The sequence below is a fragment of the Coloeus monedula genome (genome assembly GCF_965178545.1).
Source record: "Coloeus monedula genome assembly, chromosome: 13".
Classification (NCBI taxonomy): Eukaryota; Metazoa; Chordata; class Aves; order Passeriformes; family Corvidae; genus Coloeus; species Coloeus monedula.
The window spans coordinates 12,773,976-12,788,398 of record NC_138793.1 but is presented as its reverse complement, the minus strand read 5'-3'; the positions used below and the strand labels follow the sequence as shown (position 1 = coordinate 12,788,398).

The 14,423-nt window shown below is 43.7% G+C and overlaps 2 protein-coding genes across 2 annotated transcripts in view; both read left to right on the top strand.

Annotated features, from left to right (window-relative positions):
* Positions 1-18: 18 nt before the first annotated feature.
* Positions 19-7,354, top strand: NUDT21 (nudix hydrolase 21). The gene is made up of 7 exons (XM_082289969.1): positions 19-239; positions 2,427-2,627; positions 3,799-3,862; positions 4,515-4,604; positions 5,261-5,336; positions 5,699-5,813; positions 7,068-7,354. Exons 1-7 carry the CDS (start codon positions 124-126, stop codon positions 7,087-7,089), a joined length of 684 nt encoding a protein of 227 aa, XP_082146095.1. The 5' UTR covers positions 19-123; the 3' UTR covers positions 7,090-7,354.
* Positions 7,355-8,865: 1,511 nt separating this feature from the next.
* The window catches only part of AMFR (autocrine motility factor receptor), a 28,465-nt gene continuing 22,907 nt past the window's right edge, over positions 8,866-14,423 (top strand). The window contains exons 1-3 of the mRNA XM_082290060.1: positions 8,866-9,255; positions 10,736-10,828; positions 12,640-12,804. Coding sequence (XP_082146186.1) covers positions 9,034-9,255; positions 10,736-10,828; positions 12,640-12,804 — 480 coding nt within the window. The 5' untranslated portion in view covers positions 8,866-9,033. The remainder of the gene's footprint in view (positions 9,256-10,735; positions 10,829-12,639; positions 12,805-14,423) is intronic.

Genomic DNA, 14,423 nt, shown 5'->3' with positions numbered 1-14,423 from the left:
CGCGGCGGGTCCCGGCAGGCGGCGCGCGGCGCTGAGGGCTTGGCGGGTGTTAATGGCGGACGCCGCTCCTGCCGCCCGGCACTGATCTACCGCTCCCGCCGTCTCTTCCCGCCGCTTCTCGCCATGTCCGTGGTGCCGCCTAATCGCTCGCAGACCGGCTGGCCCCGCGGGGTGAACCAGTTTGGGAACAAATACATCCAGCAGACGAAGCCGCTCACGCTCGAAAGGACCATCAACCTGTGAGCGCCGCCTCGGGGCCTGCCTGGCTCTGCCCCCTCCCCTCCCGTCCCGCCCCGCTGGCGAGCTCGTCCCCGCTCTGTCAGCAGGCTCGGCGGGGTTTTCCCTCCGTGCCCGCCGTGCGAGGTCCCGAGGGTCTCGGCCCTTCGAGGGACTGAGGGCTCAGCGGTGGCAGAGCCCGGGTGCCGGTGGGGGCCCGCCCGCCTCGCAGGGGCTGCTGAGCCGCGCTGTGGGTACCGAGGGCTTGCTAGCCTCCGGGGGAGTGTGGAGTATTTGGTGTCAACGCTTTAGTGCTTAGAAACAGCGTCTGGCTCGGGAGGTGCGAACCCTAAGTAACACAGGGAGGGTTTAGGTGTGTTGAGCATCACAGTAGTTTTCGCACTGTTACAGGCATCCAGAAAAGCGGCAGAAAGAGAAGGGCTTTTTCTTGGCCGCGCTGGGATTTGGGCTGACCCTGGGCAGTCAGTAAGATGTGGCTAGATGTGCCTGGTGTTTGTGGTTTGTCTGGTGCAGGTGTTGGAGTTAAAATCCAGAGCGTTTGCGACCAGAGAAAATTGTCACTAATGTCACTAATGTTACTAATGTCACTGTGTTACTAATAAGTATTTATGTATTTTTTAATGAGGAAATAATATATTTTTTCTTTCCTCCAGCAGAGTCTGGTGGATGTGGGATGTGTTCTTTGCTAAGTGCATCTGTCAAGTTGCAAAAACCAGCAAATGTTAACTGCAACAGTCAATATTCAATTTTAGCTATTAATCACTGACACTTTCGTGTTTTTTTAGTGTAGCTGAGTTTATTCAGAGTCTTGTGAAAGTTCAAATACCAGCTTCAGAAATTAGAATATTTCTACTGGGTTTCTGAAGCAAAGATTTATCAGGAAGCTGTGTTACCAGCAGCATTTTTATTAAGTCGAAGCTAAGGATTTTGATGTACAAACTAATGCACCCACTTTAGTATAGTATGGGTTAGCATAGTAGGTTATTAATAAGCCATTTGTGTATCTAAAAATGGAAAAGGAAAAAGAAACATAGATGGTTTTAAACTATAAGTGAAAGTGGGGAAGCTTGTTAGTAAATGAATCTGTGGTTTGGAAACTGTTTTGGCTCACTTGTTGACATGAGAAAAAGCTCTAACAATGGCAACTGGCTTGTGATTTCACCACTGTAAAACATGAGGAAAATTGGAGGAGGAGGGGTGCTGGAATTTGAGGGGGGAAGAGTGTATGCTACTAAAGTTTGACATATTTGGGGAAAGAATCCATGGCAAGATGCATCTCAAGGAAAATATAAGATCAGTCATTCACTCTGTTAAGTCAGTTGCTGTGTGCCACAAGTCAGTAAAACCATGGTGATAACACATCACTGCTCTGTCCAGAGCCATTTTCTTCTCCCTTTCGACTTAGCTGGGTGATTCTGTCTTTCCTCCAGGTCTCCTGCCATCAGACCTCTATGTTACATGGATTTAATTGCATAATAATACTCCCCTGTTGCCCTCTGTGCTGTGTTGCACTGACCAGTTTATTGACTAACCTTTCTTTTCTTTTCTGTTTTCATTCCCTCTTGCCTGGAGAAATCGCTGAGTTTCTGCTACACTGTGACAAGAGTGCAGGGGTCCAGCATCAGCCCAACAGAGGGATCTGCTCACACTCTTGATCTTACTCCAGGCTCCCAATCCTACACTCAGAAGCTCAACATTTCTCCTCTTCTGTGATCCACATGTCTGATTTCCCACTTCAAAACAAAACACTTTTAACAGTTTAGTTCTCAGGCTCTCATTACATCTGGAGAAAAAAATTGCAGTCCTGTGCAGCTTCCTTCCTTCCTTCCCAGCAGAGCTTTATCTCCAGTCTCTTTTCCAGCTCCTTTCAGAGCTTCAGCTGCCTTTTCCCTGCAGTGTGGAGATCAAAGAGGGTGTCTGGTGAATGGCAGTTGGTTCTGTGCTTCTTTTCCTTCTTTTGAGCTAGCACCAGGCTAGAGTGTAGCTCAGCAGGACTGTCTGTGCTTGTGTGTTCCATAGTGCCGATCTCCCTGGGACAGGGGGCTCATGAGCCACCAACAATGATTTTAGCCCTGCACTATGACTTACCCGTCAAGCAGTGAAGGGTCTGCCTCAGGCTATGTGCTGTGTCATGGTGATTTAAAGTTAGATTTCTTGTTATGCAGCAACATTTTTTCTCCTCCTTATAGGTATCCTCTGACCAACTACACGTTTGGCACAAAGGAGCCTCTGTATGAGAAGGACAGTTCTGTGGCAGCTCGGTTTCAGCGCATGAGAGAAGAGTTTGACAAGATTGGCATGAGGCGGACAGTGGAAGGGGTTCTGATTGTGCATGAGCACAGGCTGCCCCACGTGCTGTTACTGCAGCTGGGTACAACTTTTTTCAAGCTGTAAGTGTCTGTTTCTTAAGTGTAACTTCAGTTTTTTGTCACAGACCACTAAACATGCAGGCTAGGGGTTAAACTGTGTCCAACTGCTCAATGTTTTGAATGGGATTCATTGCTTGTAAAGACTTAGTCTGGAAAGTATTTTTTGAATGGTGGGGTTTTCATTTAAAGTGTGTTTGACTCTGCTCATGAGGGGGGTGATTGAGTTTGGAACTGACTGGGAATCTTAGTTACAGTGCATCACTACAGTAAAATCTTGTTTAAAACTCATTAGCAGCAGATGGTGTTGTGTTGTACTTGCATTGTGAAAGCAGTTAGGCTTCAGTAGCTTATGCTATGCCCACAAAAATGGGCAAGTGGAGGTCAAGGACTAACCCCCTGTAAATGCAGAATGATACCTGTTTACAAACTAATGGTTGAGCTGGGATAGCAAGAAGGGTAGGCATCTAAATTTGAGAAAATTGCTCCAGTTCATCTCATAGTTATCACAGCCAGAGTGAAATTTTAGTGTTTGATTATGTTTGTAGTGATGGTGATTTTATTTTTCAAACTAGATAGCCTTGGCTTGTCTTATGTTACCCTGTTTGTCTTCTTATTATTCTAACATTTTATATTGTTCTCAATTTTGTATGAGTTAAGTCTAATTTTCCGTCTAGATTCGTTTTTGACATCTTGATTTGAAGGGTTTTTGTGGACAAACCAGGCAAGACTGTAAATGATTTGCAAAATGCTGTAATGATGAAAATGAGTAATCCTGCATCATTTTCCCACGAGTTTTATTTTCTGGTTTCTGTATGCTTCAGTGAATGCTGTTTTTGTGATTAGAGCAAATACAGGCAGTATTTACAGCCCTTCAGCTTCTGGTTATTATTGTTAAAACTTTACCCTTTGAGTGTCCCAATTATTATTGTGTGTATTGTTATGCTTTGTCCTGCTAAACTGAAAGTATTTTATGCAATGGTTGTTTTTATAAGAGACATAAATGTATTAGTTTCAGTTTTGGTGAAAGCTGTCCTGCTGTCTTCAAATTCAGCAAAGCTAGATTTGGAACTTCTGACTTAAGAGCCATAAGTGAATTTGTAACTCCCTGCCTGGAAGCACACTGGAACTTGCCTGTGAAGATTGGTAAATGCAATAAAATAACTTTAGCTTTCATCATTGATTATTTTAACAGACCTGGTGGTGAACTCAATCCAGGAGAAGATGAGGTAGAAGGGCTCAAACGCTTAATGACAGAGGTCTGTTTTCTTTCATTATGTTCTATAGCAGAATGTTGCATTATTTCAGAATTACCAGAATAAGCTAAAGCATTAGTCTTCTTACCACTGTTGTTATTTTGTTGCTTTTGTGATGTTCTCAGGTAGTTAACAAATAAAGCAGTCAAGTTTTCATTTGTCTGCATCATGAGTGTGGCTGACTCCTACCTGCTGCTCAAGTCCTGTGTTCATTTGCAGCTTTGCTTTCTGACTGGCTTCAGGCAAGTGTGTGTAGAGATGAGCAATAAAATATGTTGTGGAGGACAACTGATGGGGACTTGCCTTTGAGATAGTCCTCCCAATGCACCATTTTCTCCAAGTAACTAATTCTGCCAGATAGTGTGACAATGTATTTCATTTTTCCCATTGGTCTGACAGGACTCAGTCCAACTGAGTACAGGATAGATTTTGAAATGGTTTCTAGAGTGCCCTTGTCCTACCAGGTGAGGAGGCTTTTAGTAAAAAATCTCACTTTATACAAAAATACTCTATAATTCTATTGAAAGCTGTCTCAGAGCAGTTATGAACTACATCAGACATATATTACAGCAAGTCTTTGTGCTTCCAATATGTGTTAACTAAAAAAATTTCATTGAGGTAGTTCAAGGTCTGACTATTACTGGATTTTTGATAGATACTGGGTCGTCAGGATGGTGTTCAGCAAGACTGGGTGATTGATGACTGCATTGGCAACTGGTGGAGACCAAACTTCGAACCTCCACAGGTGAGTACTCCTGTGGGCTTCCATCTTCTTTGGTCAAGTTCTGTTTGTACTTCTAAAAGCCTTCAACCTACCAGATGGGCTTCTTGAGTACCTGCTGCATGAGCAATTAGTTTTTCTGGGTTTTATCTATTTCATCTCCTTTCTATGACTGAAGAGAAACCACAGCCCTTTTCTAAATGGACACTGCTGTCTCCCTCCTCATACCCGTGTGATGGACGAGAAACCACCGGATATAATAGCTTCCAGTTCTATGCTGAGACAGATGCACCATTTAAATTCCTTTTGTAGCCACAATGGAAACTTTTGCACTGCTGCTTATGGAACAGATACCCTGTGAATAAATTAGCCTCACTACCCTATTTCTTAGGGCTTTAATGAAAATCCTTGCTCAGTTTGCTTCTATGCATTTCTGTTTTATTGGGTTGTTTTAACTGCTTGTGAGTATTGGTGCCACTTTAGATTCTGTCAATAGTTGTGACAGCAAGAGCATTCCTTTCTCGAGTACTTTCTTATGAAAATGGTTTATTTTATGCCACAAAAGAACAATATATGACACGTTGAAAGTTTGCACAGGGGTTGATAATTTATAAAGTAGCACTTAAGACTGCACAATTTTCAAAGCTCTGTACAACTGTTTTTTACCATTTTTCTTCTAGTATCCCTATATCCCAGCTCATATTACAAAGCCTAAAGAACACAAAAAGCTCTTTTTGGTCCAGCTTCAAGAAAAGGGTAAGTGTTTGCATCGAAGTGTTGTATTTGTTACAGTGTTTAAATGCTTGTATTTCACACAAGGAAACGTAGTAGCATTGTGATTGTATGCTTGCAGTTGTTTGTAGTTGATCACTAATAAAGTTAAATGTTGGTATTTGTTTTGAAGGTAGATCCTTTGAACATGAGTTCCTAGTAAATTTTCATTCTTGCTCCTGCATCAGTCTGTGTACACTATGTGAACCCCACATTTAACTAGAGAAGGAATAAACCTGCTTGAGTGCTCCATGTAGCGAACTTGTTTTGAGGTCTACATGGAGCGATGATACCTTGGCTGAATGTGTGCTGGTTTTTCTGATTTGTCAGCTTGTATTTGTTTTTAGCTTTGTTTGCAGTCCCCAAAAATTACAAGCTGGTTGCAGCACCATTGTTTGAGCTCTATGACAATGCGCCAGGATATGGACCCATTATTTCCAGCCTTCCTCAACTTTTGAGCAGGTATGTTGTATTTGTATAGTGGTTCTTGGGAATACGTTTGCTGTGGGACTCCAGAGCAAGGCAATGCGCTACAGAAACCAACTTGAAAAGGTTGCATCTATCCCAAAGATTCTGCCTCAGATGAAGTGTGATGGACACTTTCGAGGCACTGATCACAACTAGCTAGCACCAAAGTCCTGCCTAGCAGTTGTAGCTAAGGAAGACGTGGAAGATAGTGAGGATGAGGCTGTGCAGAGGCTGAGGAACAGCTTCTTGTAGCTACTGGGGACCACTAGAGAGTTAAAGCCAGGATGTGAGCTTGAAGCACTGAGTTAGGTGTGGATGAATACAGCTTTGTGCTGGTTAAATGTGGTGGGTTTTTTACACTCTGTAGTAGAGTTAATGAAGTGTAGCATCTTTATGAGACAAATATCTGTAGCTATATTTTTTCCTTCGTCTTCCAATGTGTACTTGCTTTGACTTTCTTACCTGGAAATGGCTTGTGGCTCGTCCCTCCAGAGCTCACTAGTCTCACTGGTCTCTTACTTTAGAGAATGTTCAGGCATCCCAGGTGTCCCACAGCCTGCCAGCTCTTCCTCAGGGAAGTAGTTCTGTCACCCACCTACTATGATGAAAAAAGTATGTTAGCAGAATGTTAGCACTGGTATTGCCCCTAATATTCTTGTTTCCTGCTGAGTTTTTTTCTCTCTAGCCCCAGTTTTGGCTTCTCCTCCTCTAAAGACAGCAGGTACTTCCTCTTGGGTACCAGCAAAACACTATCTGTTATGCAGGTTGGGTAGTGATGCAACAGACACATCCAAAGGCTGGGCATCTGGAAGCTGAGATGGATGCTTGCTTCTACTGTTATTTATGAAACTTAGTTGGGAAAAATTCTCTTTTGAGTATGTCTGTATGTTCCCCTTGGAATATGTAAGGTTGGCCTGGCAGCAGAAATGCTGCAAAAGAGTTGCTGATGGAGGAATGTAACTCTCACTGTGATTTTTGTATCTATGAACTTGTTCTGGGAGATGAAATGTTAATAATTAGTTCTTCTGCAACCTTAAGAGACAGTTGTGCAATGCTGGTGTAGGATTGGCTGTTAAAAATGATGCTTCCTGCTACACTGTAAAGCTGTCTTATTAAAAAATGCACTTTTGCCCTGTCAGGTGGAAGAGTTCTGTTCAGAACAGAAACAAAACATTTGCTTATTCATTCAAAAATGCCCTTAAAAAAAGAATGAAAATTCCTCACTTGGTATAATGCTCTTAATTTTAGGTTCAACTTTATTTACAACTGAATTCCTATATACCTGAAGACTCCAATAGAAGAAGCCGTCTCTGTGAGCACAGCTTTAAACTGTAGAGAAATGAATATGTGTGACACAAGAATTTTTTTAAGTCATTCTGTTCCTGAAGGCCACTAAACATTCTATGGTATGAACAGAGAAGTGAATCTCAACTGTTTAGCTAGAGAGATGGCAATGGGCTACCAGTGTTTCAATCCCTTTTCACTGTAATACTCACCAATTTATTGTTTTGTACCATTAAACAATATGGTTAAGATTCTGTTTGTGTTGGGTTTGGTTTGGTTTTTGTTGTTGGGAGGTTTTTTTTTAGTGTTTTTTTTTCCTTCTGTTTTTAGTTGTTTTATTTTTCTTTAATTGTCTCTTTTAGGTCTATATTTTAAACATTATTACTTTTCTTCAGGAATACAGATGACCTTGGAAATGAGGAGGAGCTAAGCCATTCAGAGCCCATTCAGATGCTGCAATCTCTATCCCTGAGCAGGGAATATCCCTAGGATCTGGGAGAAATGAAACAGTATAAGTGGGTGCAATATTGTTTTGAGCCTTAATTAACTGGGAGACCAGAACTGCTGTTTTGAGGGAGCATGAGTACTTAATGGCAAGTGTAGCCTTTACCTTTTTTTACCAGAACTGATCTGTTTGTCCAGGGCTTGGAGGAGATGTAACATGCATCTGTTCCTTCAGTGCCCTCTTAAGACAGTAACAACCCAAAAAATTCTGTTGGACTGGTCTGAGATACAGTTAAAATAGGGAAAATGAAGTTAATTTTGTATATTTTTTCTCAGCTGTGGGACAGAATCAGGGTCATGCTGAAACGCTTTGCCAATGTCACATGCAAGTGGTTCCATGTTATGCTGACCTGTGCTGTCTTGTCCTGCAAGGGATACCCACGCTTCTGCTTTTTCTCCTCAACATTTCAGTCTCTTGTAGGTGGCAAATACCAATCTTCCTAATTCTGGGGTTTTTACATGCTTGGCTAAATGTAAAGTCCAGTTGGATGTGACACTTCCCAATGCCTTTATTTTGCTTAATGAGCCTTTAAAAGATTTGTTTCCAAGTTCTGTGTCTGATCAGAAGATGCACTGTTGCTTGTGCAGTGTCCTCTCCTATGAAGGCAGGGTTGGAGAATGCCTGCTGCCAAGAGAACTGAATTTTGCCAAAGTGCTTGGCTCTGCTGCCATCTGCACTGGTAAGCAATGTACAGAACAATCCTGACAGCTTGGTGCTTTGGTCAAATTGAAGCTGTGCAGTATGGGAAATGTACTGACAAATGCATCAAAGGTAGTGGAAGGGCTGTTCTCTTTGGTCCTATGGATGGAAGGCCCAGACAGATGGGGAGTAGAATGTATGGTTTCTTAGCTGCCACCTGGGGGAAATAAAGCTAGCAGGGGAGCGGAAAAGAGAACCCTTTTTGCCCGTGGAAGTAAGGAAGGGCAGGTGGAAGTTTGGAAGTCAGATGCTGCAAGAACAAGGAGCAGAGTGCAGTTTTTGAGCCTTGGCACTTAGCACATCTCACCTTACTTACCACACGGTAGTTAGGGAGACTAATTCTTGTTCCAGGCTGCCTGTGGAAGGGCGCTGCTCCTGCAGTCTCTACGCGCTCTCCTCTGCCACCCTGCCTGTGGGTTTGGGGCCTCCCGAAGGCCCCTCTAATTCCGCCCACGCGCGGCTCCGGCAGAGCGGCCGCTGTCCCGGGCGCGGGGGGGTGCGGGGCAGGGCCGGGCCGGTGGAAGCGCCGCCCCGGCCGTGACTCAGCGCGCGGGGTGACGGGCGGACGCGGCGCCCGGAGCTGGGGCGGGCGGTTCGGGCCCGGTTTCTTTCCTTTCTCCAGCGGGGGCGGCTCGCCCGGCCCCGGGGAGGGGCGGCGGGGCGGGCGTTGAGCCGGGGGAGCGCGGCGGGCCGGGGCCGGAGCCGGGCGGCGGTGAGGGCTCCGCGATGCCGCTGCTGTTCCTGGAGCGCTTCCCCTGGCCCAGCCTCCGCACCTACACGGCACTCAGCGCCCTGGCGCTGCTGGGCGCCGGCCTCAGCGCCTACCGCGCCCTCAGCCAGGCGCCCGGCGGGGCGGCGGACACCGAGCCGGCCGAGCCCCAGCGGTGCGCCGGCCCCCGGGCCCTGGACGTCGCCTACTACCTGCTCTCCGATAGCCTCTGCGTCTGGGTGAGCCCGGGGCGGCGGCGGGGCCTGCGGGCCCGCGGCCTGCGGGGCTGGGATCGGGATCGGCCTCTGCCGGCACCTCCCTGCGGCCGGGGAAAGGCGGGCGGGTCCGGGGGGTGTTTCGTTATTGTTGTTTGGAAACTGCTCGCGGAATAAAGACGGGGCTCGGCTGGCTTCCCTCTGCCCGCCCCGGGCCGCCTCCGCAGTCGCTTCCCTTCCTGCCTGGCCGGGGCAGTGGGGCAGTGTTAGAGCCGAGCGCCCCGAGAGTTCAGCCCGCGGCTTGTGCTTCTCTCCCCGAGCGCCCCTCGCTCGCCCTGGCCGGGGGGTTTGGGAGAAGCTGTTGGGAACGTTTGCCGCTGTCCCAGGCGGGTGCTGGGCTTAAGCTTCGCCAAGCACTGCCCGACCTGCTCTCCCAGAAATCTGAGTAAGGGACTGTCAGGTATTCGAGCCCAAGCTTTACATGTCTTTGTTTTTTTGGTGGTTTTTTTTTTTTTTTTTTTTTTTTTTAAATATAGAACTTAAAGTCTTGTAGGTAGGAGGAAATTCTCACCATTTATGGAAAAAAGAAAATAATTGTCTGTATCTTTTAAAACCCAAACCTCATAATGGTTTATGAATTTTGGCTCACTGATTTGTAGTTGAAATAAAGGCTCAACAAGGGGATATTGAAACCTTGCTGAGTTGTTGCCATTAAACTTTTCATCTGTCTGTCACTCAAAGGTGGCAGTAGTTGGACATCTGCTTCACAACATGCTTGCTTGACTGAGGTGCTGATTTTTTAATATACCAAACACATTCATTCTGTTGAAATGTGGTCTCTGGACCTTAAGTTAAGAGTCCTGGAAAAGTTTTTTCTACGTCCTTTGGAAACGGCAGGGTGAGGCTTCTTCATCATCCACCTTCTTGCTTTTTTAAAGTCCTGCCTGGGTCAAAAGTTAATTACAAGTGCTTTTGCCAAATGTGAGATAGCAGTTTTCCCAGGCCCATGCGTTCTGCTTCTTTCTCCTTTGCTGTAAAGCAGTTTCCCAAGAAAGCCTCAAGCAGTGTTGTTACTGAAGGCGTGTGCTATTCAGCATGTTTTGAGGCAACTTCTGAATCCTCTTACTGTAACAAAGATTCAAACTGGAGTTTTCTTATCTGCCATGTGTTAAACAAAATTAGCATCTTGGTGATCTCGAAGTTTTGTCCTGGTGTTCCTTCATGAAATTTGCTAATCTGTATTGTGAAGAGGTAGATCAGTTTGTTGGCTGTACTGCTGTATCAAACTAACTGTGTTAGTATTTCTAAGAAAAAAAAAGCTAAGTGACTTATCAGCTACTTAATGTATCTTGGAAGAGGCCAGGCTTAAATTTCACCAAAAAAAGAGGAACTAATACTGTTCTGTGAACAACAGCAGGTTTTGTTAGACTCGTTCATTCCCCTTCTCTCCCTCCTTTTAAATAGGGCAAAAGTATTTGTTGCTGACTGCTGTCTTTCTTTCCAGGTGCTAGTGAACACTGCTTGCTGTTTTCTGATGCTGGTTGCTAAGCTAATCCAGTGTATGGTGTTTGGTCCTCTTCGTGTCAGCGAGAGGCAGGTGAGACAGCAAACAAGGAAACCGTGAAACATGGCAAATGTTGTGATTTTTTATATAGAATTGCTGAAACTGCACAAGAAAAGTAAATTTTACAATATAGGTCTTACCATTTGGTTAGCTAGTATATCCACAGCCACAAGCTTCCGGTTTATTTCTAAGGGAATTTTTCCTATTGTGTTTTATAAGCCCACAGTCAACTTGAAAATCCTGTTTCTTAATGAACTCTGTCAGATTTCTTACAAGTGCACCTCACTTCAAAATACTTGTAGCATGTTCTTCTCTATCCTCTCTGCTCCTGGCAGCATTTCTCCATTGCGTTTTGTAGTTGTCAGCACTGGCAGTCTTGAGTTCCCTCTTCTTTTGTACCTTGACTGCTGGAGAAGTGCTTTCCATCCTCATACACTGAGTGGATGGTTTACAAGCCTGCAGGTTTAAGAGAAAGGAGGTGAGCAGGACTGAAAACTGAGGCTGTTTAGTCTGGCTCTTCTCTATGTGAGAATGTAAAAATTCAGCAAGGGAACTATGAAAGCCCAGAGTTTTTAAAAACAGGATCCTGCAGAAGATGAAAGCAGCAGCAGGACCTTGAATAGTATCTTTTTAATAGTATTTAAAAAAAAAACGGTAAGGCAAATGCATGAGTTGCTTGTGTAAATGCAGTAGCACTGGTTTGGAGTGCGTTCACGTATTAAAAAAAAGTTTTTAAATGCAGTTCTTTGGGAATCAGGCCATGATGATTTTTGACATGCAGAACTAAGGTACACAAAGCCTCATTAATAACTGTGGATCTCTCAAAGCCTATTGTATTTGTAATTCATACCCTGTAGTGTCTCTGAGTGGTTTGTTAAAACTAAGGCACTATCAAACTGCAGTGGGCCAGATTTTCTACCCAGTCCATGTTGACTATAAGGATGTAGAATTCTAACTGGTTATAGTTTCCAGGATGTTCTCTACCCTCTTAAAAACTGAAGTGAAAAGCAGTAGCAGGATGGATCCATTTGTGTTTGGACAGTGGGAGTTTGCCTCAGTTGTCATGTAAAGGAAAGCTGCTTATTAATACTGGCAAGCCCAAAACGGCAGCATCATTAAGGAATTCAGGGCCTGTCTTAACTAAACTCCTGGTGACTTCATCTGTACTTTAACAAAACATTTTGTTTCATTAATTTTTTTTATCCCCTCCAAGCTGGCTTGCTGTCTGCTGCTTGAGAACATCATATTGTTTCTTTCATACTGCGTGTGTGTGGGAATCATTTTATTTTCATTGCTCATCCATCTCATTCTCCACTGTAGGCACTGTGATTCTTAAGAACAGACTTTGTCATCTTTTCTTAATCATCCGTATTTTTTGGCAGATTTTTGTAACCAAGGTGCTAGGCAATTTGGGCATCTTGAATAACTAACTGTGGCAGCTGTACCTGCAGAGAGGACTGTGTGTTTGCAGCCTGGTAGCTGAGTTGCGTGAGCATGAGGAGTCAAAGTGAGATCAGACTTGCTTTGTCCTGAGCACTGTTTTAGGAGTATAGCAGGAAACTGCATTGTGTGCTGTGTAGCACAGTTATTGTGCCATGGTATAAAAGACTAGATAGATACTAAGATCTACTAATATTTTTAATACATTTCTTAATTCAGTAAGGGTAATAACAAATACTATTGAAGATGTGTATGCAGCAGACTTTAGCTAATGTATTGTTGCGTTTCTACCTCCATTTTTTTTTAAATTTCCCTATTTCTTTTTCTCTTTTCCCCTCCTTTTCTTCCCTCTGTGTGGATTGTTCAGTGCTTTCACTACAGTAACCAAGTGTCTTCCATTACAGCACCTTAAGGATAAATTCTGGAATTTCATTTTCTACAAGTTCATCTTCATTTTTGGTGTGCTGAATGTTCAGACAGTGGAAGAAGTAGTGATGTGGTGCCTCTGGTTCTCTGGACTTGTGTTTCTCCATCTGATGGTTCAGCTCTGCAAGGATCGCTTTGAATATGTAAGTTTTGATTAAGGGCTGTCTTTTGGGACATGCAAATTCTGTTTCTGGTTCAGGCACTGGCTTGTGATAAGGTACAAACAGATCATTTAAACCGTTTCCCCACTCTGCAGTACTGAACGTGTGCACTTCCCAGTAGCTTCAAATACGTGCTTTAAAGTACAATGTCAATCTTACTCCTTCAGTTTTCCCATGAGACAAATGGAGCTGAAGATACTTATTTTCTTTAATAAATTGCTCCTTATATGTGCCCTGTAATTACTTTTACATAACTGCATGAGATGGCTTCATAGCTCTCCTTAGTAAAGACATCTTAGCAACAGAACATTCCTTAGATTGGTGCCCTTTAGGATTGGCCCACGGAGCCTGTTTCTGCAGCTTCTGTGCTCAGGTTTCACACTCACTTAGATATGCTGAATTTTGACTGTCAGTGTCTTTACAATATACTGTGCAATTTTCTCTCTAAGCTACATTCCACTTTCTGTTAATACCAGGAATAAATTCTGTAGAGATGCAGAAAGTGAAGGCTAGGCAAGGAAGAAGAAACTGCAATTTAAACAGTAAATCTTGGCCTTTAAACTATAATGGGCCTGCATTTTCCTAGGCTCCTCTCTCCTCGAATAGAAGTTTGACCTAAATTGAATCCATTAATTTCTTTTAGGTAGATCTGGGCTTTGCAGGCTTTTTCTTAATAATGTCCAGCAAGGCCTGTTAATTCACAGGTAGCTAAGCACTTAAATTTGAAACTGTATTGGCTGGGCTTAGGAAAATTGAGACAGCCTTGAAACAAGGCAGTCATCTGGTATTTTTAGTGTTGTTCAGAAAGCTGTGAAAGAACAAAGGTCATGTGGGAAGAAATCCTTGTTATATTCCTTTTACATTCAAAGCATGCATAGTCAGTTTTTGCTTGGACAAATGATACTTTTGTGATTTGCCTTGCAAAGACAGGGGCATGTGGAGCTGAACCAGATACAAAGATGTAAGAAAGAACCCATTTAAAAACAAAAAATGGGAATCAACTTTGTTAATCAAACCAGAGTGAAGCTTTGGGCAATTCCTTATTTCCTTGTCCTGTTCTTTCTCATCCTGTCCTGGAAAAAAGAGGATGGACCAACATCCCCTTGGATTGCCTTTGATTCAGACAGACTAGGTGTAGTAGCCCTCTGTTAAGGTAGTTTAGAGATTTAACATACTTTGCATGCTATTGAATGAGACAGCTGTTTTCAGTAGAGTCTGTCTGGCAGTCTCTAGCTGCAGCTTAAATATTTTTTTGGGTAGAAGTCTCTTTCTTCCAGAAGAAAATGACAGTGGAAGAACTAGGGGATGGAAGACCAAGCTGGAGAAATTCAGATCAGCTATCAGGTGAAAAATTGGCAAAACATTGCTCGATGACTCTGTGTTAGGTTAGGTGTCTTTCTAAAGTGCCTGTTCATCCTAAGCAGAGGCTGTGGGTTTGATGTGGAAACTGCTGTGTCTGGTTTTCTTGCACAGGTGATTTAAACATTAGCTCAAATAATCATAATTGTAAATAAAAAAATTGTAACTGATTGTTAAAAAGTGAATGTAAATGACAGTAACATGAATGAGGCTTTGGGATGGTGTGTGGTTTTAGCTTTATT

Excerpts from the sequence above, each read along its gene's own strand:
- NUDT21 (XM_082289969.1), top strand. The coding sequence starts at position 124 with ATGTCCGTGGTGCCGCCTAATCGCTCGCAGACCGGCTGGCCCCGCGGG. Across the intron at positions 2,628-3,798 it reads GGTACAACTTTTTTCAAGCT|ACCTGGTGGTGAACTCAATC; the intron begins GTAAGTGTCTGT and ends TTATTTTAACAG. Across the intron at positions 3,863-4,514 it reads TCAAACGCTTAATGACAGAG|ATACTGGGTCGTCAGGATGG; the intron begins GTCTGTTTTCTT and ends GATTTTTGATAG.